The sequence below is a fragment of the Salvelinus alpinus genome, chromosome 11 (genome assembly GCF_045679555.1).
Source record: "Salvelinus alpinus chromosome 11, SLU_Salpinus.1, whole genome shotgun sequence".
NCBI classification, from domain to species: domain Eukaryota; kingdom Metazoa; phylum Chordata; class Actinopteri; order Salmoniformes; family Salmonidae; genus Salvelinus; species Salvelinus alpinus.
In genome coordinates this window covers 39,346,501-39,372,490 of record NC_092096.1, presented here as the reverse complement: position 1 = coordinate 39,372,490, position 25,990 = coordinate 39,346,501, and the positions used below count along the sequence as shown (strand labels likewise).

At 44.1% G+C, this 25,990-nt stretch overlaps 1 protein-coding gene across 6 annotated transcripts in view; it reads left to right on the top strand.

Moving 5' to 3' along the window:
* Positions 1–922: 922 nt before the first annotated feature.
* Positions 923–25,990, top strand: part of LOC139534123 (cadherin EGF LAG seven-pass G-type receptor 1-like) — a 120,383-nt gene continuing 95,315 nt past the window's right edge. For all 6 annotated transcript variants that reach the window (XM_071332914.1, XM_071332910.1, XM_071332912.1 and 3 more), the window contains exon 1: positions 923–4,675. In XM_071332914.1, coding sequence (XP_071189015.1) covers positions 1,117–4,675 — 3,559 coding nt within the window. In that variant the 5' untranslated portion in view covers positions 923–1,116. The remainder of the gene's footprint in view (positions 4,676–25,990) is intronic.

The window sequence follows — 25,990 nt, the reverse complement described above, 5'->3', positions numbered from 1 at the left end:
CCCTCCAATAGAGTTCCATGTTGAATCCATGCCAAGGTGCATTGAAGCAGTTCTGACTCGTGGTGACCCAACGCCCTATTAAGACACTTTATGTTGGGGTTTTCTTCATTTTTCCAGTTACCTGTACCTGTTCAATGGTTTTGCAGATTATGCATTATTTAATTTAGTTCCATGCATACCTTAATTTTCAATGGTGATGGGATTTCCATGGGAATAAAACCTACAATTTGCCAAAAGTTGTAAATGAATGAAAGCGCCATACATTACAAACAGGTGCAAGGGACACCTTTTCATTAAATAAGGCTACATTTATGTTGGTACCCATTTTAATGGTAGGATGGAGGAAGCAATGGATTAAAATCTCATTTCAAATGGATGATCTGGAGAGTTATGTATATTCTGAAAATAAATTCATAAACTGACCATAATAAGTGATAATCCAACTCCACAATACAAATCCAAGCACATGGGCCAATTCTAAATCAATAAATTATTGTCAACTATTTATTCAGAATGGATATGCAAATGATGAGCTCTAGAGTACTAACTATAACAATAGCGAATCGTTGACCAAACAGCTTAACTTTTTCCAAAAGGTAATTGTGTGCTAATTTTCTTGGAACCGTGGCCAGACACATGTCTAACAATATACCATTTTCCCAGGTGACAAGCTCAATACAAAACATCAGAGAAAGTTTCAATGATGCCAAACTCGTTTTATAAGAAAGTTCTAGTGACCCTCAAACACACAATGCGCGTGTTAACAAGCTCTCTGTATTGTTATAACAATGGTCCGAATGCGCAATCGTCAACAGCTCAGGACACTTCCGAATGTCAAAGAGAAAGCCCCCTGCGAAAGTGTCCCGGTGAGCCGAACACACCAGGTTTATGCTAATCAACTCTCAGAGGAGGGGAGCCGCGGAGCCATTTTGTAGTCATTTTAACTTGCCCGTGGAAAATGTGACTGCGCTCCGTGGATACTATGGATATACAGTACGTGTGTTCTCCACTTTAAAACTTCACCATGAAGGATAAAAGAAAAAGGGAGAGGGATAGTTAATGTTTTTGTGGAGGTGTTTCGATGAGGTTGAATGGGATTTGTTGGAGTTTTAAACCATGGAATTACCGATGAATTGGATCTGGGTTTGTGTTCTAATCAATGTGCCCTTGCTGGGATGTTTCGAGCTACACCTTTCGGAGACGTTACAAACTGGGACCGTTTTGGCAAATATGTCCCTGGGGCCCGGTTGGACTTACAAAATCGACAGGACTTTAACTCCTAAATTCATTCAGAACTTTTTACAAGTGGAATGGCAAGAAGGAGCTCTCCGTATGTACCGAAAAGTGGATTGTATGCGCTTATTGAGGAACCCAGTGCCTGTCTATATCAGGATAGGGTCGTTGACGTCTGAGAATTTTGTTTTGACACATTTCAATACATTTGTACACGGACAGGACTGTTTTATCAAATACAAGAGAAAGAACACAATAGGTAAGCCCGACATTCGCATCAATTACTTTTCCAAACTGGAAGCAACTTCCTGCTTATCCGCGGGTAATTTGCTTGTGAATGTAACAGAACTTTTGCCTGCCTTTTCGCGAAATACCACTTTTTCTGCCTCATGTACTACTGGGAAAGACTTGAGAGCAGTTTTTAAACATGGCAATATATTGCTGGACGACAACTACTGTTTGGGTGAAGGAGAGCTGAGCGAGGTGCATTTGTATTGTACACTGCGTGCTTTGAGTGACCGGCGCGTCCGCGTCTCCGTGCGCGTGAGGTTGCGGTTGGTGACAGTGGCTGAGGGAGAGACCCATGAGCAGCACACGCCATCACCATCACACACCATCCAGATTGTGCCTGGCAAATGGAACCACCGAAAACGGAGAAATGTGAACACACCTCCCCAGTTTCAGCTCCCCAACTACCAGGTGTCTGTTCCCGAGAATGAACCATCAGGGACCCGTGTCATCACACTGAAGGCCACTGATCCGGATGATGGAGAGGCCGGTAGAATAGAGTATGGAATGGAGGCCCTCTTTGACAGCAGATCCAACGACTTTTTTGTGATAAACCCTCAGACAGGTGCTATTACAACAGTGCAGCCTTTAGACAGAGAGGTCAAAGACACACACGTCTTCAAAGTAATGGTAACAGACAACGGCTCCCCACGGCGCTCAGCCACGTCTTACCTCACCGTGACAGTCAGCGACACCAACGACCACGGCCCGGTGTTCGAGCAGACTGAATACCGGGTAACCATACGGGAGAATGTAGAGGTGGGCTTTGAGGTCATGACCATAAGAGCCACAGACGGGGACGCTCCCTCCAACGCCAATATGGTCTATAAAATAGTCAACAGCGGCGGAGTGAACGCTGGTTTTGATATCGACCCACGCCACGGGCTAGTGAGGATCAGAGAGCGGCCCGACAGAGAGACCATGTCCCAGTACCAGCTTATCGTGGAAGCCAACGACCAGGGGAAAGACCCTGAACCCCGGAGCGCCACGGCCACCGTCAACATCTCTGTAGAGGACGAGAACGACAACTACCCCCAGTTCAGTGAGAAACGTTACGTGGTCCAAATCCCTGAGAACGTGGCTGTCAACTCTAAAGTCACTCAAGTCGAGGCCACGGACAAAGACGAGGGAAACAACGCTAAGGTCCACTACAGCATCATCAGTGGCAACGTGAAGGGACAGTTCTACATCCACTCTCCCACTGGGGTCATCGATGTCATTAATCCCCTGGATTACGAGATGATTAGGGAGTATAATTTACGGATTAAAGCTCAGGATGGTGGCAGGCCTCCGTTGATCAACGGGACTGGGATGGTGGTGGTCCAGGTGGTTGATGTAAATGATAACGCTCCTATGTTCGTCAGCACGCCGTTCCAAGCCACTGTGCTGGAGAATGTGGCCATTGGCTACTCAGTAATCCACATCCAGGCTATAGACGCTGATTCTGGGAATAACGCTCGTCTGGAGTACCGTCTCACCGACACCTCCCCTGGTTTCCCTTTCACCATCAACAATAGCACTGGGTGGATCACGGTCGCCGCAGAGCTCGACAGGGAAACCACCGAGTTCTATACCTTCGGCATGGAAGCGAGGGATTGTGGGATACCTGCGATGTCATCCTCGGCCAGCGTGAGCATCACGGTCCTAGATGTGAACGACAACATCCCGACCTTCACAGAGAAGGTGTATTCTCTAAAGATTAATGAGGATGCTGTGGTGGGGACCAGTGTGTTGACAGTGACAGCCATCGACAGGGATGTAAATAGCGTCGTAACCTATCAGATCTCTAGCGGAAACACCAGGAACCGTTTCGCCATCACCAGTCAGAGTGGAGGTGGGCTCATCACCTTGGCGTTACCCTTAGACTACAAACAGGAGCGCCAGTATGTCCTGACGGTGACTGCTTCGGACGGCACGCGTTATGACATGGCACAGGTGTTCATCAACGTCACGGACGCCAACACGCACCGTCCCGTGTTCCAGAGCGCCAACTACCAGGTGATGATTAGCGAGGACCGGCCCATTGGGTCCACCGTGGTCGTCATCAGTGCCACCGACGAAGACACAGGTGAAAACGCTCGCATCACGTACATCATGGAGGACAACGTCCCCCAGTTTAAGATCGACCCCGACACGGGCGCCATCACCACCCAGATGGAGATAGACTACGAGGACCAGGCGTCGTACACGTTAGCCATCATCGCCAGGGACAACGGCATTCCTCAGAAGTCCGATACAACCTATGTGGAGATAATAATCCTGGATGCCAACGACAACACACCTCAGTTCCTACGGGACATGTATCAGGGAACTGTATTCGAGGACGCACCCGTTTACACCAGCGTGCTCCAGATATCTGCCTCCGACAGGGACTCCGGGTCCAACGGCAGGCTGAGCTACACCTTCCAGGGTGGAGATGACGGAGAGGGGGACTTCTTCATCGAGCCCTACTCTGGCATCATCAGAACAGCTAGGAAGCTAGACAGAGAGAACGTGCCTGTGTATACCCTGAAGGCCTTCGCTGTGGATAAGGGGATCCCTCCTCTCAAAGCAGCGGTGGACATCCAGGTGTCAGTGCTGGATATCAACGATAACGCGCCCGTGTTCGAGAAGGACGAACTGTTTATCTACGTAGAGGAGAACAGTCCCGTCGGTTCCGTCTTGGCTCGGATCAGCGCCACCGACCCAGATGAGGGAACCAACGCTCAGATCATGTACCAGATCGTGGAGGGGAACATCCCAGAGGTCTTCAAGCTGGACATCTTCAAAGGCGACCTCACCGCCCTCACGGACCTCGACTACGAGTCCAGAACCGAGTTTGTCATCGTGGTCCAGGCCACGTCCGCTCCGCTCGTCAGCCGGGCCACAGTCCACGTCCGTTTAGTCGACATCAATGACAACGACCCGGTTCTGCAGAACTTTGAGATTATCTTCAACAACTATGTGACCAACAAGTCCAATAGTTTCCCCTCAGGGATCATAGGGAAGGTGCCTGCCCATGACCCGGACGTGTCGGATAAACTCCACTACAGCTTTGAGTCGGGGAATGAGCTGAACCTACTGGTGCTGAATGCAGACACGGGGGAACTAAAGCTCAGCAGAGACCTGGATAACAACAGACCTCTAGAGGCCCCCATGACTGTCTCTGTCTCAGGTGAGAGCACCTCAAATGAATACATGCAAATGGGTGATCCGCTTATTACCATGTCTTATTATTATTAACTATAATTACCTGTCTTATTACCTAAAGAAAACGCCTTGTTCATAAATCATATTCTTCTGGCCTTCTAAAATAGGCCTAGTTTCTCGCTGGCAGAGTTGAGTGAGTAAGCAAAGGAATTTATTCAAGATGGATATCTCAGTGCTTATTTGTATGGTAGAATGACCGTGAGTTGAATTAAATGAAGTGGAGAAGCATTTGAAAGTAAGCTATTTTGGTTTTCCGCTCTTTCCAGTCACCTGATATCATTTGCTGCTTGCAGAGTGGAATAAGTGTAAGAAAAATATGTGAGATAGGTAATAGATGTCACTGTTGTAATAACATATTTATCGCCTGGAACTGTGTGTAGTTGACTGCGTGTTCTATTGAAGCGACGTGGAGCTTAGGCCCCAGCAGAAGTGCTGTCTTTCTGTAGTGAGAGGTAGTTGGAAGGTGTAACAGGATCTGGTTTTACCACTTTATACTGTTTGTGTGCTACTGTATTGTGGTGGTTGGTGGTTGCCTGGGTTCATAAAACGTGCTATTATACCAGGTGCCCCTACTTCTTGAACCAATGTTTTTTTTTTGTTCACTGAAGAACTGCAGTTTGCACATATCAACATCATAGCACGCGAGACACCTTCCTCGAAGAACTCACCTTAGAAGTGAACAGCTTATGTTGGCCCCTTTTTCACTTAGGTTAGCAGGAATGGTTAAGTGTGATGATCAAAACTGCTGCAATGTCTGTCACACGCATTCACTAACTGAAATAGTTCTCCGGGCTTTTACATAGCCTTAGTCAGCAGTTCGTGCTTGGTGATTTTGCTGCAATTTCGGTTGAAACGAGGAGTGCCTTGTTGCTGATTGTGTTGTACAGCCCATACAGTTTAGTGTAATAAATGTAAGATGGGTTATCTGCATTCGTCGGTACGTCACGCAGAAATAATTTGCGTGAAAGATGTCCTCTTATACAGCAGTAGACTTCGTTCGGTTAAGTTAAAGATTGCACTAATGCAAACACCCATAGCTCACACCCTCACAGAGACACTGTAGTATGGTTATTTCAACTGTAATATAGAGCATTGATGTTATACAGGCCTTCGTATTGACTTGTTTCAGGCAGTAAGTGGGAGAGAGACATCCTATCCCCATGAGAGAATGCAGTCATATTGACAGCTGTATGTCTCTCTGTGAAGGCTTTTCTTTCAAATCGCGTCTTGTTTCCCGATATGGCAAACTGCCTAGCACCTTAAGTCTCTCTCTCTCTCTCTCTCTCTCTCTCTCTCTCTCTCTCTCTCTCTCTCTCTCTCTCTCTCTCTCTCTCTCTCTCTCTCTCTCTCTCTCTCTCTCTCTCTCTCTCTCTCTCTCTCTCTCTCTCTCTCTCTCTCTCTCTCTCTCTCTCTCTCTCTCTCTCTCTCTCTCTCTCTCTCTTTCCCTCTTTCTATTTACCAAAAATGAAACCTCTCTAAGCATTCCCTTCTCAACTTCTCTCATAGTTAGTTATCTCAATTACTTGTCTTTTTCTGTGTAACAAAAGACAGTCTGGCCAATGAGTGTCCAGAGGCTCGTGGTCGCTAGTGGACCTTCTAAAGGAGCAGCTAGTCCCTTGTGTCCTGCATTCATAGGCCCTGCTTTCACATTCGCCTTTAACAATTGGGACTCTTGAGGTCTCCTTGACAATGCTGACCCCCGGCTGTCCCTCGAGGGGCACCCCTGCCCTCCTCCATCAGACCATCAGAATAATGCGTTTTACATACACACACACACACACACACACACACACACACACACACACACACACACACACACACACACACACACACACACACACACACACACACACACACACACACACACACACACTCACTCCGACCCCCAACCTACCTCCTCACTACTCTAGACATACCCTGATGTCAAATGTTAGTTAACCATTAACACTGGTGCTCTGACCTCTCAACCCCAGGCCCAGGGGAGAGGAAGGGCCCTCTAGGGACAACAGGAGACCAGACTGAGACGGACCTCAACAGCCTGCTACTGGCTCCCTTTACTAATGAAACACTAGCCCTTCTCTCTCTTTCTCTGTGAGGTAATGACTTGGCTGAAATTCATTCAGAGCTTTTTGGAAGATTAGGGCCAATATTAGGGCTTATGAGAAAGGAAACAAATGTTTGTTACAAAAAACAGTGCTATTATTACTTAAGTCTGACCTCCTTACCTCTACCATTGGCATAGTAGTGGTGACTACTGATGTGTGAAATTGAACATTGTTTTAATCAGATAGATAGATGTCTCTTTCTGTCTATTCACCCATTCATACGAAGCTCTCGAAACCTGTTTAGATTCACCAAAAGGGGCAGGAACAGGTGTTTTATTCTACCCACAGAAAGGGATTGAAAGTGTTTATCTATCCCTCCTGAAAGGCCAGAGGTACTCTCAGATATCCCCCAGATAACGTAGTTTAACATTCTAGTCACAACACCACTCTGTCTCTCCCCTTAGAACAACACCGACGAGGGGCTGAGTGTTCCCACTGTAATACAATATCTCTTATCTGGCTAGCTCAACATTCAACAAGCTTTTCCCTCCGAATGTTGCTCTCTCGTTTTATTCACCGTAGTCTTGTTAAAAGAAGAGCCATTGACTTGACTATCGAATGTATCTATCTCCTCGGGCTTCTATCTAGATACCTAAAGTCTTTCTCCGGCCCAGCATACGGAGTTCTGTCTGTGTGGTATAAGCTGTCTGTTTGTGTGGCCCTCCTGGCGTAGTTGAGACGGGGGATGGATAGTGTTACATTACTCGTCTGTTGGTTGACTTTGTGAGATGTACCTCAATGATTTGGAGTGATTGGTGCTAAATCATCATTTCCCACTTGGTCTCTCTCTCTTTCTTCTTTTGGAGGGAAGGAGGGATGAAGGGATGGAGAGCTTGCAGTGCGCCGCTACACTCACACACTCCTTCGTTCCCCCTAGGGGCCTTTAGCTAGCATCTCTTATAGGACTGGTTTGGCCCTCGACCCCACTCTGTAGGGGCCACATAGCTTTTGAACATTTCTTTTCCCTCCGTGTCTCTCTTTCTCCCTTCCAGTCTCATTTTCTCTCCCTCTCACGCGTTCTTTCTCTCGCTTTCTCTCCCTATCTCTCTCTCCAGTCTCATTTTCTCTTCCTCTCTCTCTCTCTCTCTCTCTCTTTTTCTCCCTCCATGTCTCTCTTTCTCTGAAGTTTATCTCCATAGCACCCAGAGGAGGTTTTTACCGTTTCTTCTAAGTCCTATAATCAGATTTCCACAGGAATCTAAGAGGTTTAATTTGATTTACATGAGGTCTCTACTGCAGCAGCATGAACAAGATAATAAATATAGATGTTTTAGTGTATTAGGCACTGAATATATCTTACAAGAGGTTTGCTAAAGGACAGGACTAAAGTAAGGAAATGTGTGTGTGTTTGTGTGGGGAAAGAGGAGAGTGTGCCCCCTGTCCAGCTGTGCCAGTGTGTATCCCAGCCCTGCCTGTTACAATACTACCACTGCTGCCACTGACTGCACTCAACAGAGAGGGAGAGCGAGAGGGGGTTATTGGTGTGGTGGGGCTACACACAACCTCTGACCCCTAACTCTGATGAATGTCCTAACAATGTCCGGAGAGGCTCGTCGGGATGAGTCACTACCTATACAGGGCCTGCCTAGAGGAACATTGGCCTGGTCCCAGATCTGTTTGTGCTGTATTGTGACCATAAGTGTTGGCTATACAGCACAAACCGATCTCGGACCATGCTAGAGGAGCATGCCTTTAGTTGACATGATAGATTGGAACTAGGGGTTCGGAGATTGATGGATTTGTTTGACATTTCATGTGATGTAAGTCGTCCTTTGTTCATAGAACAGATTTTGTTAACATGTTCATGTGCGTGATGTGGTGGTATATTAGTCTTGACACTGAAAGTAACGTAACTGATATTAGCAAGCAACGCCATGGTTATTCCTAAGACATTACAACCACCTCTCTCCCCTCTCTCGTCCTTCCTTCCCTCTATCACTTTCAATAATATATCTCTGCCTCTTTCTTGCTCTCCCTGCCTCATCTCTCTTTTTCTCTCTCTCCTCTCTCTCGCTCTCTCACTCCCCTCCCCCTCTCTCTCTAAGGATTGTCCTCATTGCGAGTCATCAGAGTCTGTTGGTTACCAGGCTCCTGGTTTGGAGGTTATATCTGTCCTTGGTGTCTATAGAAACTGTTATTAGATTACAGAAACAGTCTGGGTCTCACACACACAGCACACGCACATTGCTCTGAAACTCGCAGCCTTTGAACAAAACACCAGGCTATGCCTAGAATCCCCACAGCAGGCAAGGGAAGAAATAAAGCTCCCCATAACTCACTGGGGACGTTTTGAAGTCGGAATCAAGCCTAGAGTATTTCAATCCTTGTATTTCATTGTTAAAATATTACATTTGATTAACTCTAACGTAACCAAACTAGTATAATGCATTCGGAAAGTATTCAGACCCCCTTTTCCACATTTTGTTACATTGCAGCCTTATTCTAAAATTGATTAAATAGTTTTTCCCTCATCAATCTACACACAATACCCCATAATGACAAAGCAAAAACACGTTTTAGAAATTTTTGCAAAATATCACATTTAACATAAGTATTCAGCCCCTTTACTCAGTACTTTTTTGAAGCACCTTTGGCAGCGATTACGACCTCGAGTCTTCTTGGGTATGATGCTACATGCTTGGTACACTGTATTTGGGGAGTTTCTCCCATTCTTCTCTGCTGATCTTTTCAAGCTCTGTAAGGGTGGATGGGGAGCGTCGCTGCACAACTATTTTCAGGTCTCTCCAGAGATGTTCGATCAGGTTCAAATCCAGGCTCTGGCTCGGACACTCAGGGACTTTCAGAGACTTGTCACGAAGCCACTCCTACGTTGTCTTGGCTGTGTGCTTAGGTCGTTGTCCTGTTGGAAGGTGAACCTTCGCCCCAGTCTGAGATCCTGAGCGCTCTGGGGCAGGTTTTCATCAAGGATCTCTCTGTACTTAGCTCTGTTCATCTTTCCCTCAATCCTGACTAGTCTCCCAGTCCCTGCCGCTGAAAAACATCCCCACAGCATGATGCTGCCACCACCATGCTTCACCGTAGGGATAGTGTCCAGGTTTCCTCCAGACATGACGCTTGGCATTCAGGCCAAAGAGTTCAATCTTGGTTTCATCAGACCAGAGAATCTTGATTCTCATCATCTGAGAGTCCTTAAGGTGCTTTTTGGCAAACTCCAAGCGGGCTGTCATGAGCCTTTTACTGAGGAGTGGCTTCCGTCTGGCCACTCAACCATAAAGGCCTGATTGGTGGAGTGCTGCAGAGATGGTTGTCATTTTGGAAGGTTCTCCCATCTCCACAGAGTAACTCTGGAGCTTTGTTAGAGTGACCATCAGGTTCTTGGTTACCTCCTTGATCAAGGCCCTTCTCCCACGATTGCTCAGTTTTGCTGGGCAGCCAGGTCTAGGAAGAGTCTTGGTGGTTCTAAACTTCTTCCATTTAAGAATGATGAAGGCCACTGTGTTCTTGTGTTCTTGGGAACCTTCAATGCTGCAGAAATTTATTGGTACCCTTCCCCAGATCTGTGCCTCGACACAATCCTGTCTCAGAGCTCTACGGACAATTCCTTCGACCTCATGGCTTGGTTTTTACTCTGACATACACTGTCAACATTGGAACCTTATATAGATAGGTGTGTGCCTTTTCAAATCATGTCCAGTCAATTGAATTTACCACAGGTGGACTCCAATCAAGTTGTAGAAATATGTCAAGGATGATCAATGGAAACAGGATGCACTGGAGCTCAATTTCAAGTCTCATAGCAAAGAGTCTGAATACTTATGCAAATAAGGCATTTCTGTTTTTTATATGTAGTAAATTAGCAGAAATTTCTAAAAACCTGTTTTCACTTTGTCATTATGGGGTATTGTGTGTAGATTGATGAGATTTCTATTTATTTAATCCATTTTAGAATAAGGCTGTAACATAACAAAATGTGGAAAAAGTCAAGGGGTCTGTTGCAGTGCATCTAGTATACATTGACAGCTTCTGAGAAGAAATTAAATGTATTTATTTGTATATTGCTTTTTAATAAATCTGACACTGCATTTAAATTGCGTTTCTTCTCTTAGTTCACATGTGATGTAGCCTATGGAACGCTGTTTGGGTCTTTGCATGTCTAAAAGGATACACGTCAAATAATACTATTTGACACGTCAAATAAGCTTTCAATTTGACATGTCAAATAACACAATTCTATTATAGAATGTAGTGTGTGCTGAATATGCACGTGCAAGCCAAGCGCCACCATTACGATCACTGTCAAAGCTGTACGATATTGCGTTGGTAATAAGGCATTATTTGTTCGATGGAATGGATAACATCTGTGTGAGCATTTGAAATTAGATCAGGATCAAACAAGCAGGATCAACATTTTTTGCTAATATTTTTGATACAGATATTTTTAGCAACTTCTGGGGTAGCTAGCTAGCTTTAGCATGGTAACTAGCTAGCAACAATGCAAGCAGTCCGAAAACAATGACCAGTAGAAACTGAAGTAATTTTCAATATTCTTAGCAATGATTTTGGAATCCATGAGACTAAGTATTAGTTAGGTAGCCACTTGTTGTTCTTCTATTGAAATAACTAGCTAGCCAGCTATTTAACCCTGTTGCCCAAAACTAAAGTTATAAGCAGCCAGCTAGCTTCATCTGGCTAGTACAGTATGGCTTGACCTGACCGGGTTATGTGTTGTGAAGCTAGCCACAATAAAGATTAGCCACAAGTTGAATTTATGTTTCGTCCTCAAAATAAAAGTCCCTCTTTGAAAGTGATGCAGAAGGTTATAATTGGTGGAATCATGCCATATTTAGACTACATAATGTTAAACAAGGTTGGAGTGTTGGAATGTGGAGCAATGAAATGGGGTATCAGTCTACTTAGTGACACCCACAGAACACAACTTTGAAGAGTTTACGCAAATATTAACATCGCAGCTCTTATTGCGGGACTGTGGGAAATCATCTCCCCAGTCAGCCTATTGTGCGTATTGACATTCATATTGCACTGTACAGTCTTACCTAAGGATTGGGGATCAATGAAATGGGGTATCAGTCTACTCAGTACCCAAGTGCTTTTTTTCCCAGTCCTCAGAGTTATCAGGTTCCAAAACATCCACGTCGTATTGTTTTTCCTCTGGAATAGTGTTCAATACAAATAGTAGGTGTATTGGTACAATAAATGTGTCTCAATTCACAGTGGTTTCAAAGTCCCGCAATAAGAGCTACGACGATAATGTTCTGTGGGTGTCACTGAGGAGACTGATACCCCATGTAATTGATCCACAATCCATAGGTAAAGCCGTACAGGGAAATAAGTATGCCCCCAATGCAATTCTAAGGTCTAATACATTTAATACAATTTTATTGGTCACATACACATGTTAAGCAGATGTTATTGCGGGTGTAGCAAAATGCTTGTACACTTTTTTATTTTTTTTCCGGTTTATGTAAAAACACAAAAAATGTCTGGACTAATAATGTAAGAAATAACACATAAAATAAATATATACTGCAAAGTTGCCTAGGAGCTAGAAGCACGGCTGCCCTATCTGTCGGCACCATTTTTCCTCCAGTGTGATTTCAACAGATTTTTGTCAAACTAACAAATTATTGTCTTTTGTTGAATTGATATAAGAACACTCCAACCTCGTTTAGCATGATCTATTCCATGATTCCACTAGTTTTATTAATTTGCATCACTTTTATTGAGATACTTTTATTCTGAAGGCCAACCGCAAACGTCACTATTGTGGCTAATCCTTATTGTGGCTAGCTTCACATGGGTGCGTCTGACCATCAATAATCAAATAAGAACTGTCTTATAAATTAGGGGTATTTTAGATGATGACACCTAGCTAGATAGTTAGCTAGGTAACTATAGCTACTGAAACAGATCGTCATTTTGTTATGTTTTTGGGAAGAACATTGTTTGCATAGTGTTATTTGACGTGTATCTTTTTTGACACGCAAAGACCCAAACGGCGTTCCATAGTAGCCTAGCTAAGTTCGTTTGTTCAATACACTTCAACACTCTAGAAAGCAAGGGCAGAGACTGTCATGGCCGAGGATAGCTAGCCTCTGATTTTCCTGTAGTAATTCCATGACTTTAGGTTTGAGCCCACCCCAGCCTTCTCTATTCTCCTACAAGAGAAGAGCCAGAGGGAGAGAGAGAAGAGAGGATTGTGAATCGTGAACATCAATTAAGCTGAAATAACTGTCTGAACTGGGTAAGCCGGTCTCTCTCCCTGTTCAATGAGCGGGAAAGGAATCTGATTCATGTTTAATCTTGCACACTCACTTGGGTGGGTGGTGTGTGTGTGTGTGTGTGTGTGTGTGTGTGTCGGGGGGTGGTAATGTGTGTGTGTTTCTGTCATTGGTGCGTGTCGAGGTGACTGAGATTGATGGAGGCTAGACTCAGGAACGGGTGGATGTGGTATAAGCCTAGTTCTGAAGGAGGACAGGAAAGGGGGAAGGATAGGAAAAGAGAGGAGTGTCTGAGAAAGGGCTATCCGGGGACACTGTAGACACACAGATGACCTCAATCACCTCATACAGCTAGTTTTGATTTATCGATTAAATTAATTTATACCCTAATCCCCTTTGATTAGTGTACAGGCTATTAGTTATAAAGATATAAAGTCTCTGGTATTTCAGCAATGCTCATTGGTTTCTCTGTGCGTGTCTGGCCTTTAGATGTAGCCAGCCAGAGCTAGCCGCAGGGCTGTATCAGCATTTACCAACCCTTGGACCAGCAGAGAGGTATGCCCACTGTTTGTGTGTGTGTGTGTGTGTGTGTGTGTGTGTGTCTGTAAAATCAAATCAAATTTTATTTGTCACATACACATGGTTAGCAGATGTTAATGCGAGTGTAGCGAAATGCTTGTGCTTCTAGTTCCGACAATGCAGTAATAACCAACGAGTAATCTAACCTAACAATTCCACAACTACTACCTTATACACACAAGTGTAAAGGGATAAAGAATATGTACATAAAGATATATGAATGAGTGATGGTACAGAACGGCATAGGCAATATGCAGTAGATGGTATAGAGTACAGTATATACATATGAGATGAGTAATGTAGGGTATATAAACATAAAGTGGTATAGTTTAAAGTGGCTAGTGATACATGTATTACATAAAGATGGCAAGATGCAGTAGATGATATAGAGTACAGTATATACATATACATATGAGATGAGTAATGTAGGGTATGTAAACATTATATTAAGTGGCATTGTTTAAAGTGGCTAGTGATACATTTTTACATACATTTCCATAAATTCCCGTCGATGTGGATAGGGGGGTACTCCCTCTGCTGTTTCCTGAAGTCCACAATCATCTCCTTTGTTTTGTTGACGTTGAGTGTGAGGTTATTTTCCTGACACCACACTCCGAGGGCCCTCACCTCCTCCCTGTAGACCGTCTCGTCGTTGTTGGTAATCAAGCCTACCACTGTAGTGTCGTCCGCAAACTTAATGATTGAGTTGGAGGCGTGCATGGCCACGCAGTCGTGGGTGAACAGGGAGTACAGGAGAGGGCTCAGAACGCACCCTTGTGGGGCCCCAGTGTTGAGGATCAGCGGGGTGGAGATGTTGTTACCTACCCTCATCACCTGAGGGCGGCCCGTCAGGAAGTCCAGTATCCAGTTGCACAGGGCGGGGTCGAGACCCAGGGTCTCGAGCTTGATGACGAGTTTGGAGGGTACTATGGTGTTAAATGCTGAGCTGTAGTCGATGAACAGCATTTTCACATAGGTATTCCTCTTGTCCAGATGGGTTAGGGCAGTGTGCAGTGTGGTTGCGATTGCGTCGTCTGTGGACCTATTGGGTCGGTAAGCAAATTGGAGTGGGTCTAGGGTGTCCGGTAGGGTGGAGGTGATATGGTCCTTGACTAGTCTCTCAAAGCACTTCATGATGACGGAAGTGAGTGCTACGGGGCGGTAGTCGTTTAGCTCAGTTAACTTAGCTTTCTTGGGAACAGGAACAATGGTGGCCCTCTTGAAGCATGTGGGAACAGCAGACTGGGATAAGGATTGATTGAATATGTCCGTAAACACACCAGCCAGCTGGTCTGCGCATGCTCTGAGGACGTGGCTGGGAATGCCGTCTGGGCATGCAGCCTTGCGAGGGTTAACACTAGCCCATCTGTGTGGGCTAGGAGTTTGAAGTGGAACCAGTACTACCAGGGGATCAGGCTCGGCCACATCTCTCCCCTGTGTCCATCGCCACAATCTGACATCTGGGTGCCTATTTAATGGTCTTTTAAATTTTTGTGACCGGGCTGCCATTGTGCTGAGAAAAGAATCCCAAAGTGTAGTTTTAAAGGGTCTCGGCAGACGGTAAATAGTCTGGTCCTGTCTGGTTAGGACATCACTAACCTGAGGGCAGGCAACGCTGGTATGGATTCCATGCAGTCTAGCTATGAATGGAATGCTAAACAGAATATGCAAGCTAGGGATGTTTTATTACCACTACTTTTACACCTTTTGACAGTGAAGTTTGAATTTGTAATCAATTCAATTAGATCTATTTATTTTCTATAGCGGGTTTTGATTGGAATTAAGTTCAGAGGTATGTTTGATTTCAAATCAGTTCTGAGTGGATTTGAAGGGATTGATAATCCATATGGTTATTTATTACCTGTTGTCTTAGAAACTGGACCACTACATATGGAGATTTATTCTGCCCACTTTTAATATATACTGTGCCTTCAGAAGTATTCACACCCTTTGACTTTTTTCACATTTTGTTGTGCTACAGCCTGAATTTAAAATGGATTAAATAGGTATTTTGTGTCATTGACCTACACGCAACACCCCATAATGTCAAAGTAGAATTATGTTTTTAGAATTGTTTACAAATTAATAAAATGTATAAAAAATAAAAGGTGCCTTTCTCAGTGAACTAATCCATTAGTTAGACTAGACTAAAAAGCCAATTTATGCTTGATCGAAAATGTGGTCGGAGGCTCCATTTGGAGGGTGTGACGCAATTCGCAGAGCATCCAGAGGCATGCAGAGGCCAAATCAAGCTCTTGCACCTCCCAAATTTTGTAACAATGCGGAGGGCTCTGTATAGCTCCGCATTGACATGATTGGTTGACGGTAGGTGGGGGCGGTACATCCTGTAGAAAACAGAAACTCACTTCCTTGACAAAAACTCTGCACTGCTCCGCGAAGCAAAAGAAGTGTAAAGGCCCTGACAACTGCTGAAGCCATATCACCGTAAATGCTGCATGGCCAATGCAGACGTCGGATTGATCATGCGCCCCTTGCACAATGCACTTCTCTCTCCAGAATGCGCTCTCTCCTGCTAATTTGTGCACATTCATTGATTCATAACTTCATTGGGTGAATTGTTTGCGTTTGATTATTAGTGTATATAAATAAAATGGCGCCCAAAGAAATGGCAGCAGTTTTATAGGCGCCTAACCAATTGTGCTATTGTGTGGTTTTTATTTCGCGTTATTTGTAATTTATTTTGTACATAATGTTTCTGCCACTGTATCTTACGGCAAAAAAAGAGCTTCTGGATATCAGGACAGCGATCACTCACTTCGGAATAGACAAAGATTTTTTTCTTCAACAAGCAGGACGCACAGGATATACTGCGAACACCCGATAAGGCCAACATCCCCGCTATTGGCAAGAGAAAGAGACGCAGGTACAGAGGACACAGGGAGGGGTGCCTCATAAGGATCCGCAGAAGCCGAGTGGGAAAGCTGCCGTTACGTCAGTATTACTCGCCCCCTACAATCATTGGACAATAAATTATACGAGGTATGATCACAAAAATCCTATCAACAGGACATCAAAAACTGGAACATCTTATGTTTCACGGAATCCTGACGGACGGCTCAGGACATACGGGCGGCTCAGATAGCGCTGGGCAGACGGGCGGCTCAGATGCCGCCCCAAAGCTGAGCTGGAGGCAGCGAAAGCGGAGAGGCGGTGGTATGAGGAGGCTGCATGTAAGCGCGGCTGGAAGCCAGAGAGGCAGCCCCAAAAATGTATTGGGGGGGGGCACACGGGGAGTGGTGTTAAGCCAGGTAGGAGACCTGAGCCAACTCCCCTCCTGAGCCAACTTCTCGAGCACCGAGCCTGCCCAACCCTACCTGGCTGAATACTCCCCGTGGCCATGCCAGTGCGGCGAGGTGGAATCAGCCGCACTGGGCTATGTACACGTATGGGAGACACCATACGTAGGGCTGGTGCCATGTACCCCGGCCCAAGGAGACGCACTGGTGACCAGATGCGTAGAGCCGGTTTCATGGCACCTGGCTCGATGCCCACCCTAGCCCGGCCGATACGAGGTGCTGGGATGTACCGCACCGGGCTATGCACACGCACCGGGGACACCGTGCGCATCTCTGCATAACACGGTGCCTGCCCGGTCGCTCTCTCTCCACGGTAAGCACGGGGAGTTGGCTCAGGTCTCCTACCTGGCTTAACACCACACCCCGTGTTCCCCCCCCCCAATACATTTTTGGGGCTGCCTCTCTGGCTTCCAGCCGTGCTTACGTGCAGCCTCCTCATACCACCGCCTCTCCGCTTTCGCTGCCTCCAGCTCAGCTTTGGGGCGGCGATACTCACCAGCCTGTTTCCATGGTCCCTTGCCGTCCAGTATTTCCTCCCAAGTCCAGGAGTCTTGTGTTTTCGGCCGCTGCTGTTGCTGCCCGTTACCACGCTGCTTGGTTCTATTGGGGTGGTTGGTTCTGTAACGGCTTTCTTCTGTGGACGAAGGATCGGACCAAAGCGCAGCGTGGTTAGTGTTCATCATGTTTAATTAAAGCCAATAAACGTGAACACTACAAAAATGTGAAAAAAACGAAACAGTTCTGTCTGGTGCAGACACACGAAGACATGAAGACAACCACCCACAAAACCCAACACAAAACAGGCTACCTAAATATGGTTCCCAATCAGAGACAATGACTAACACCTGCCTCTGATTGAGAACCATATCAGGCCAAACATAGAAACGGGAAAACTAGACACACAACATAGAATGCCCACTCAGCTCACGTCCTGACCAACACTAAAACAAAGAAAACACAAAAGAACTATGGTCAGAACGTGACAGTAATGTTTTCTTCACCTCAAACAGCAAGCAAACAAAGTCTGTTTTTACATCCATTGAGAATTACAATAGTTTCTCAATGTATTTGATAAATCGTTCTAGCTCTCTCCCTTTCGATAACCACTCAGTGTGAAAGGGAAAAATGTTATGCTCTGATCCAGTGGAAACATCTTAAAATAGGCCCACCTGATTTCTTTTTATCAGTACTTGACTTGGACTGAAATAGGTTCTGGTACTCATTTTGGGTGCTGGTGCTGTTGATATTTAGGTGCAGGAGCTCCACAATACTTTTAAGCTAATATTCTATAAGAGGAACAGGAGCTCAAGCAGTAGAATATTTGAGGTGCCGGTACTCAGCTCCGTTGAGCTCCTGCCCAAGTCAAGCGCTGCTTCTTATCCCTTGCGCAGATAGCCTAGAGCTGTGTTTTTCCCGAGCTCACTAGTGCAGGAAACGATGTGGGCCCAGACTATTTTGTACCATGTTGCAAGTTCGCCAAGTTAATAGTTGATACAATTTTTGAAGTTAGTTGCAGACAGGCCATGTGTAGCCAATGTGATTCATAGGACATTTATTTTTAACAGGATATTTTCTACCTGCAGGCTGCAATGTTTTTATTTGTTGGCTTTATGTAAGCTATTTTTACATAGTTTGCAATGCCAATAGAAGTTACTTTGTAGGTTTGTATTATTTTCATTTAGATTTGGATAGAATTTTGATTAACCACATGACAATGATTTTGAGATTGACGTTTGAGATTGACTGTTTCACGCAAATCTGCATATGAAAACCATAACTGATCGGTAGAAATGGTAAGATAAATCGGTATTCCACATTTGAAAAGTTGCAGACTCCTCGTGCAGCCTATTACCAGAAACTTCTGGAGAGTAAAGGCAGAATCTGCGAAAGCCAGCAGGAGCGGGAGGAGAATAGTTGGGTCAGGTTTTTTTATTCTGGTTATTTAGATCTCTGGTGCCCTCTTGAGGCATTTGTCTTATTTTATCAAACCATAAGCTTAAAGCATCAGACAATCTCTATGAATATATTAGATTTTTTTATTTTATTGACTAATCGATTGGGTCGAAAGAACAGACGACTTTCAATCGACAGCCCTATACCCCACACATATAACTATCTGTAAGGTCCCTCAGTCAAGCAGTGAATTTCAAATAGGTTAAACCACAAACACCAGGGAGGCTTTCCAATGCCTTGTAAGGAAGGGTACCTATTGGAAGATATATATATTTTTTTTAAAGCAGACATTGAATATCCCTTTGAGCATGTTGAAGTTATTAATTACACTTTGGGCGGTGTATCAATACACCCAGTGTTAGCATGTTACTCTTCAATAACACAGACCCCAAGGCAAATCAAGAGGAGAAAAATAGGTTTATTCAAAGAGGACGAATCATAGATGTTATGCTGAGAGGTAGATAATCATTCTCCCCTTTCCTCAGTGATTCTCTCCTCAGTGATTCTGAGGAGGGACAGGATGTAGTTTTATAACCCAACCCTAGCCTGTGGTTGACCAATTAGAATTCCTTGCAATAAAACTGGGCCAATGGCCAAATAGCAAGTCCTATTTCAGGCTCAATGTATAAACAATTTGGACCAATGAGAACTTGCCATGTAGCTATGAGTCCCGGACTGAAATTCTCTGACCCATCTCTGAACCATTGATCATTAATTCCCTATTACAGAAAAACTACTATTTCCATTGATCGTTAATTCCCTCTTGACCTTTAGTCCTCTATTGACGTTTAGTCCTCTTTAACTTTAGTCCTCTGCGTTGTGTATTTATCTTCAAAATATTCTTACATTCTCCCCTAGACCATTTTAAAAAGAAATATTCTTAAAATGTCTTTTTAGAAAACATGAAAAAATAGACAGTGTAAAAAACATTAGATTTAAGCATACATTCATTCACATTAAACACCTTGTATTTCTATAAAACACAAAGATCATATTGTACTTGCTGTTACAATAAGAAATACATTCCAAACAAAGTTATAGAAAATAAGTATTTCCAGGTGTAATGATGATGTCCCTACCACATCCTGTATTAGGAGGAAACTCACAAAAAAGAATTGTCTGCAAGACAATAATATTCAATCGTCCTATTGGCAAGGTAATCATTCACCAAGTCCTTTAAAAGTGACCAGCTCTTCCACACTGGTATCTGTCCCACATAGATAACTATTAGACATGATGTTCTGACAGTCTGCCGGTAGTGAGGAATTCTTCTTCCGTTCCACTGGTTGATAAGGACTTCTCTAATGAACACTTCACTGGTGATCTTATATCGTTTCAGGTGCAGCCCTTGGATCAAGGGATATTGCTGCAGCTTCAGACGGTAGATTCTCATGACCTGTAACGAAGGAAACAAAGAAGTGAAAGTAACATGCCTTGGTTTCAAGAGATATTGATATTTCACATAGATTTCCCTAAGTAAGCATGTCCCAATTTTCAGGAAAACGTTTCACCTAGATATCCCTAATATGACGACTGCGGTGTACAACATAGAAGCTTATCAGGTTCTGATTATCTTACTATGCTTCTTCACCCGAGATTTGCCCCCGGTTGCTAATCAATCAGTTCTTTATTCTACAGGCACCGCTTTGTCATCAAAATGGACAACCTTGCAATTGTTTGCTAGCAAACACTTATGCTCGGAGCACAGTGGTAGACGGAGGTAGATGAAGGGGTGAGGAGGGCGAGGGTACCTGTCCTATTGATGCATAGCTCTCTGACAGGTGTCCCTCCTCTCTCACCTGGGGTGAGGAGGGATAAGGTGGAGGTCTGGAACCTCCTGCTCTCTCTATCACATGAGCACATCCCCTCTCAGACACGTCGGACACACATGCGTAAGTATACACAGACAAAACACGCACGCCCGCCCACATGCGCACGCGCACACACACACACACACACACACACACACACACACACACACACACACACACACACACACACACACACACACACACACACACACACACACACACACACACACACACACACACACACACACACACAGTCACATCCCTCTGACAGGGCCAACATGCTGCAGGACACTGTTTTCATCACTCATCTCTTGCCGGACTGGAGGGGATATATTTTAGTGTAACACGACACACCTGCCACTCTCTCTTCTCTCCCCACTCTCTCTCTAACCAAACAATAGAGGTCTTTGTCCTTCACACTGAGGGGCTGGAAAAGCATCTTGTTCAGCTAAGGGCACGACAGTGTGACATTACATGGGTCGGCTCTACAGTGACCAACTACTGGAATGTTAAGAGAGGGGGATGGAACTTTAAAGCTGCTGTGCTCCGTCTTAACAGGGCAATGAGTGACAGGGTCCGGAGGGGTTGTGTGTGTGTGTGTGTGTGTGTGTGTGTGTGTGTGTGTGTGTGTGTGTGTGTGTGTGTGTGTGTGTGTGTGTGTGTGTGTGTGTGTGTGTGTGTGTGTGTGTGTGTGTGTGTGTGTGTGCGTGTGGTGTGTGTGCCACATGTGTGCATTCATGTGTGTGTGTTTGCGTTAGGGCTGTCCCCGACTAAAAAAAATCTTGGTCGACCGAGAGTCATCCGGTTCTTTCAACCAATCGATTGGTCGAAATGTTTAAACTTATTTTTCCATATATAGACAGACACACTCTCTTTGAATAAAACCAACTACATATGCACTGAGCTTGTCTGCATGTGTGACTGGTGCACGTTGTCTCGCTCTCACCCCTACTTCAGCGAAAAGGCACCATAGCACAGCAAGTGTTTATTGTGCTGTCCGTGCTAAAGCTGTAACATCATGTCAGCCATTTAGTTTCTTATTTGTTTCTGATTGAAACGTTATCTCACCGAAATCCCTAACTGGTTTAGTAAAAACATTCTCTTCTATTCCCTCAATCCTTGCTCTCTTTACGTGAAACAGAAAAGCATTGCGTGCATGTGACCAATAGGGCCTGACCTATAGACTATCATAATCACATCAATACATTTGTTATCGCAAACTCCGAAGACTGTAACACGTGACAGCAAAAGGGATGCAGAGGACGTGAAAAATAAACTTGAAACGCTGAATGTTTACTGGTTGCTCAGGAGGGAAAGGGGAAGTCAGATGCGGAAGACATTTGACTGTAGTTGTGGAAACTACTGGAGATTAAGAAAAAGGAGGGTATAGGAGCAAGCGTGATTATTATGTGTGCCAAACAGTTGCTGTTAGAGTCAAATATTTAAAACAATTCTGACCATTTGGAACAGAATAAACCAAACAAAATAAATAAGTGTACCACAGAGTGTTCTAGCGAAGGAAATAAATACATATATAAAATCTTTATTACAGCAGAATGAAAACAATTGCATGCATTCGTGAATTGCGTTTTATTTATTGTTTGGGTTTAATTATTCAAAGCTCCCTTTTTTAACATTTTAATTGTAAAACTAAAATGCTTGATTGCATTTCAAAGCATGAATGTCTCGTATGCTGTGCGATGGCATAAACAAATGAATTGATTGATACAGTAGCCTATATATTCAAATATAGGCCTACAGTAAATGACGGTATTAAGACTAAGCGGGATGCGCTCTTAGGCCTACAGCTCGATGGTGGTTATACTTAGGCTACTATACCAAGCCTTCTAATGATAACAACATGACTTATTATTTATTATAATGATGATCATAATGATAATTGTAATAATAACAATAAGAAGGAGATTACGAAAAAGGAGGGTATAGGAGTGAGAGCCGAGAGCTGCGTGCATGTTATGTGTGCTGTTACATTACAATATACATTTCCTGCCTGTTTGGAACAGTGTAAACAACACTAAATTTATTATAAGTAATACTAGTCTGTTCTAACGTAAAAAAAACTAACTTTATTACAGCATAGCCAAGATTAAAAACAGACGAATCTTTGAAATATCCGAAATATCCAAAATTTTGCCTTTGCATGAGGCTTGGTGCTCACCGAATCAGTAGGCTATTAAAGGCTATTAAAGGCTATTAAACAAACACTCAAACAGGCAACAGAAGCAACATCTGTCTTATTTCTGTAGATATACATTATATAAATGATTTTTAAAGCCAGGCACATTTAACAGTTAGGCTATTGATTATAGACCTAATTAAGTTAGGGTTTCTCCTGTCCTCAATTTTCTTATAAATTATAAAAGGCAAGGGCTGTTTTGTCATCTCTGCTGCCTCCGCCGCATTGTTCTTTATCCCAATATTCTGGTTAACTTTTCAATTATGCACAGAACAACATATAGGGAAAGGCGCCAATTCTACGGCGCTCTGAAGATTGTTTCAGAACCGCGGACAGCGACAGTATCCAACGCGGGGAAAAGCGCATTTGTTATCATATTATATTTATTAGCGTTGCACCAATATTTTTTTTTACATAGGATAACCATATACGATTTCAGTATCACATGCATGTGTGCGTGTGTTCGTTCCTGCGTGCTTGTGTGTACCCTCTGCGGGGCAAAATCCCTCTACAGATTTAGACTTTCAAAGACTTTCATGTTTGCCTGCCTGTTGATCATATTCAAAGTCACTGAGGATGGAATGCCCAGCCCTATCTGTAACTCTATAGCACTGTTATTATCATCGCACAATCCTCCATGTACAATTTTTCTGTGATGTATAATGGATGAAAATTGAATTGCGTGCGTGATCCATCTGAATGGTAGCATGACAGGTATTAAGCGGTCCCTTGGATAACGCCCATCTGTCTGTCTAGCTAATCCTTTAAGGTAAATGGTTAGTGTTTATATAAACTTGTTGGTACATGGCCTTCGCTCAGAGCGAGAAATGAAACCCCGAAAACCAGTCACTCACATCTCTAATGGTGATAATAATGGGATTATACAGTTTATAAAACACTTCCAATTGCTCCGTACCTTTTTGCTATGGAATTAACTGGTCCATGGCCCATAGAATAAATCATGTCCCTGTCACTGATCTCTGTAGCCCCCCCCCCCCCCCCCCCATGACAACATGTCCCCCATCCCCTTAACACACAATCATCTGGGTGTTATTTTACATGTCAGAACAGAGCAACAACAATGTGTTTGTTACCTGGCAGAACACACACACACATGTCACACCTATAGCTCCTAGCTACACCAGCTTTATCCCTTCTCTAAGCATATCAAAGGCCCTGTATAAGACATGTATTGAATGGATTGAAGTATTATGTTTTATTAAACCCCTCCGGGCTAATGTCTAATACTGAGAGAGGAGCGGACAGGAGAACACAGATGGATTGAATTTGCCTTCTCTATTGTAAAGGTGTCAGGCTACCTCCGTTTTACCTTGCACAACACGAGGAAGGTATTCAGTTCATGACCCCTCCCCCCCTCCCTACTGTGTGTGTGTGTGTGTGTGTGTGTGTGTGTGTGTGTGTGTGTGTGTGTGTGTGTGTGTGTGTGTGTGTGTGTGTGTGTGTGTGTGTGTGTGTGTGTGTGTGTGTGTGTGTGTGTGTGTGAATGTCAAGTGTCACAGTTTGCCCCAAAGATCCTTCCCACCTTAACACTGCATAGTTAAAACATTCCCCTCACCTCCCTAACGTCTTAAATTCAATTTAGTTTCAAGTAATGCACGTGGGTGGGTGGAACCTGCTCCATGTTGGGATTAGACCTAAAATGGGATCCTTTGTTGGTTTCAGATCCATGTGGTAAATAGGGCTGGGAATTGCCAGGGACCTCACGATACTAAATTATCCCGATACTTAGGTCCCGATATGATATGTGTTGCGATTCTCACGATTTTATATGTATTACGATTTGATGCTGCGATTTTATTTCTATTTGATGTTCCAAACATATTGTTCACTGTATGTCCGCTGCAGAGAGACACGAGAGAGCATGTGAAAATGAGTTTTGATCAGTCATGGAAATAAAAGTGTTGAAAGCATGTTGGCTCACTGTTTAAAAAGAAGATGGAGAACAAGCTTTAGGGTGAATAATACCAGAGTTTTGGCACAGGTACTGTCAAATAGTGCTAGATAATGCTGCCTAGCAACAACATTATTTTTTTTTTTGAATACTCAAAGTATAGATTTAATATCGTCCAAAATAATATTGCGATATGTAACTGTATAGATTTCCCCCCCGCCCTCATCATTAGTGGTAAAGGATATACCTGCTGTGTCACGTTCCTGACCTGTTTTCTGTTAGTTTTTGTATGTGTTAGCTGGTCAGGACGTGAGTTTGGGTGGGCAGTCTATGTTTTCTGTTTCTATGTTGGTTTGGGTACCTAATATGGTTCTCAATTAGAGGCAGGTGGTTTTCATCTCCTCTGATTGAGAATCATATTAAGGTAGGTGGGGTCACATTGTTTGTTTGTGGGTGGTTGTCTCCTGTGTTAGTGTCTGTCTATGTTGCACCATACGGGACTGTTTCGGTTTGTTTGTTCATTTTGTTCGTTCGGTTTTTATGTAGTCATTTCCCTGTTCGTGCGTTCTTTGTGTTACATGTAAGTTCTTACGTCCAGGTTTGTCTACATTCGTTTTGTTATTTTGTTAGTTAATTCAAGTATAGTTCGTTTTTTGTCTTCGTTGTTTTGTCGTGTCTAAATAAATATCATGTCTAAGTATCACGCTGCGTCTTGGTTCAATCCATGCTCCTCCTCTTCGGATGAAGAGGAAGAGGAGAACCGTTACATGCTGCTGCCATTCTGTCCTCTCCCTGGATCACTACTGACCCAACCTCAAACCGTTTATCTAATTCCCCTCACTAGTTTCAAGGGTTGGAACATGCAGCTCTGCAGTGTTATGTGTGTGTGTGCATGTTGGGGTGTGTGTCGGTGAAGTATGAGAAATACAGAAGAAGGCTTTGGTATATCTGCCTCTTTTGTTAGAGGGAGGATAGGTACTAGGAGAGATAGGGAGGGAGAGTCACGGAGGAAGAGAGAGCGTTTATCAGGGTTAGTTGGAAGGACCGGGCTAGCTAATGGCTGAATGCCAGCCAGAGGACTGCCCTCAACCCTCAGTGCAACCGTGCAGGCCGCTGGCCAACTGTACTCGCTCACAGAGTGATTCACTGATAACAGGCAGACATCTAGCCTACTCCACTGATACAGCCTCTCACTGTCTCACCATA